Genomic DNA, 1,487 nt, shown 5'->3' with positions numbered 1-1,487 from the left:
AAAGGCACGTGACTCCGACCGGACCCGCCGATTAGCCGAGGGCACCCTCGACGTCACACGCATCCTCCATGGCAACCCGGCACTAGAGGGGGGAAGAGATAGGGCGGGGCGGCCATTTTCCTGAAGACCAGCGTGTGACAAAATGGCGCCCGCAAAATGGAGCCTCCTGATCAAGATCCGTTCAGAGCGGCCGCTGTTGCTGGCCTGATCCTGCAAAATGCTAATTGCTCGGCCGTCCAACGTACGCAATATTGATACTGAGATCTGTAACAAACTTTCTGCCAGAGTTCCTTATCTCTGTGCCGGTTCTAGGTCAGCAATATAGCCAGAGCTCCATTGCGACATGACATGCGGGCAATCGGCATTCTCAGGAAGAAGATTTAAGCAATGGCAGCCACTGGGTTTTATAGCACGTGTAGCACCCTGTAGGGGGGTGCTTAGTAAATTTAGTGTTTTCAGAGTCTGTGTTCATCTGGTTTCCCTAATCAATCTGTCATCGTTTGCATCTGTCTGCTGCTGGGTGCACCCTGGTCACGGAGCAGAGCAACCAATGAGAGATTGCTATGAGTATGTATGTCTCCTCCGCCAATCACTGGGAGGTTGATAGCCAGCGGTGCATGCTGGGGGTGGAGATAAATACTTGAGGTGGACCATGTGAGCTCTCTCTTCCTCCCCCGGGCCCTGCCTGGGGTGGAGGCAGCGATGGACTGGCGAGGCCAAAGCCTGGGGGACTAGACGTGTGCTTACGCTGAGGTCTGAGTCTGGCGGTCCTGTGGTTACTACTGATGACAAGGATGGATATGATTGGTGATCTCTGCGTTGTCAGGTGCTCGTCACACAGACTGCCATGTCTGGCTTGTAGGTCCTTGTCCATGATGGAGGCGGCTACTCTAACCTGCCACTTAAAGGAGCCGACACCATCCTGACCCTCCTCCCGGAGGGTGGGAAGTGATCCTAGACATAGAGATTAATGAGCTGTGGTAACCCATGGCAACCGGGGCCGAGGTATTCTCACTCTCGTGGCGTGTCCATCATAGAGGAAATACAGGGAGACCCAGTCGCTGGTCTAGGGGGTGCGCTACACACGACTCCACCCCTCTACATAAAACCTCCCAGCCAGGCCGCCATTCATAACCTTCTCCAATGGCTGCTGACATCTAACGGAGTTCCTGAACTTATCACGGGATGAACATGACTGCTGAAGCAAAAGCAATGTTTGGTCATTGATGTCAGCCAGCGTCCTGGCCCATGTGTAGTCATCAGAGGTGGTCAGCGGTAGTCATTGCTGAAGGTCAATGGTGGTCGTTGGTGGTGGTTAGTAGTAGTGAATGGTGGAGTTCAGGTAAGCGGTAGTCATTGGTGGCGGTCAGGGGTAGTCATTGGTGGTGGTGATCGGTGGAGGTCAGGGGTGGTGATCGGTGGAGGTCAGGGATGGTTAACGGAGGAGGTCAGGGATGGTGATCGGTGGAGGTCAGGGGTGGTCGTTG

General features: G+C 54.4%; 1 protein-coding gene across 1 annotated transcript in view; it reads right to left on the bottom strand.

Annotated features, from left to right (window-relative positions):
• The window catches only part of LOC108801169 (putative RNA-binding protein 15B), a 6,019-nt gene that overhangs the window by 3,455 nt on the left and 1,077 nt on the right, over positions 1–1,487 (bottom strand). The window contains exon 2 of the mRNA XM_018573101.1: positions 748–954. Coding sequence (XP_018428603.1) covers positions 748–954 — 207 coding nt within the window. The remainder of the gene's footprint in view (positions 1–747; positions 955–1,487) is intronic.

Source organism: Nanorana parkeri, unplaced genomic scaffold (genome assembly GCF_000935625.1).
Source record: "Nanorana parkeri isolate BGI_ZX_2015 unplaced genomic scaffold, ASM93562v1 scaffold2238, whole genome shotgun sequence".
Lineage (NCBI taxonomy): Eukaryota > Metazoa > Chordata > Amphibia > Anura > Dicroglossidae > Nanorana > Nanorana parkeri.
Note: the sequence above shows the minus strand (reverse complement) of the source record. Positions and strands in the feature narration are given on the sequence as shown.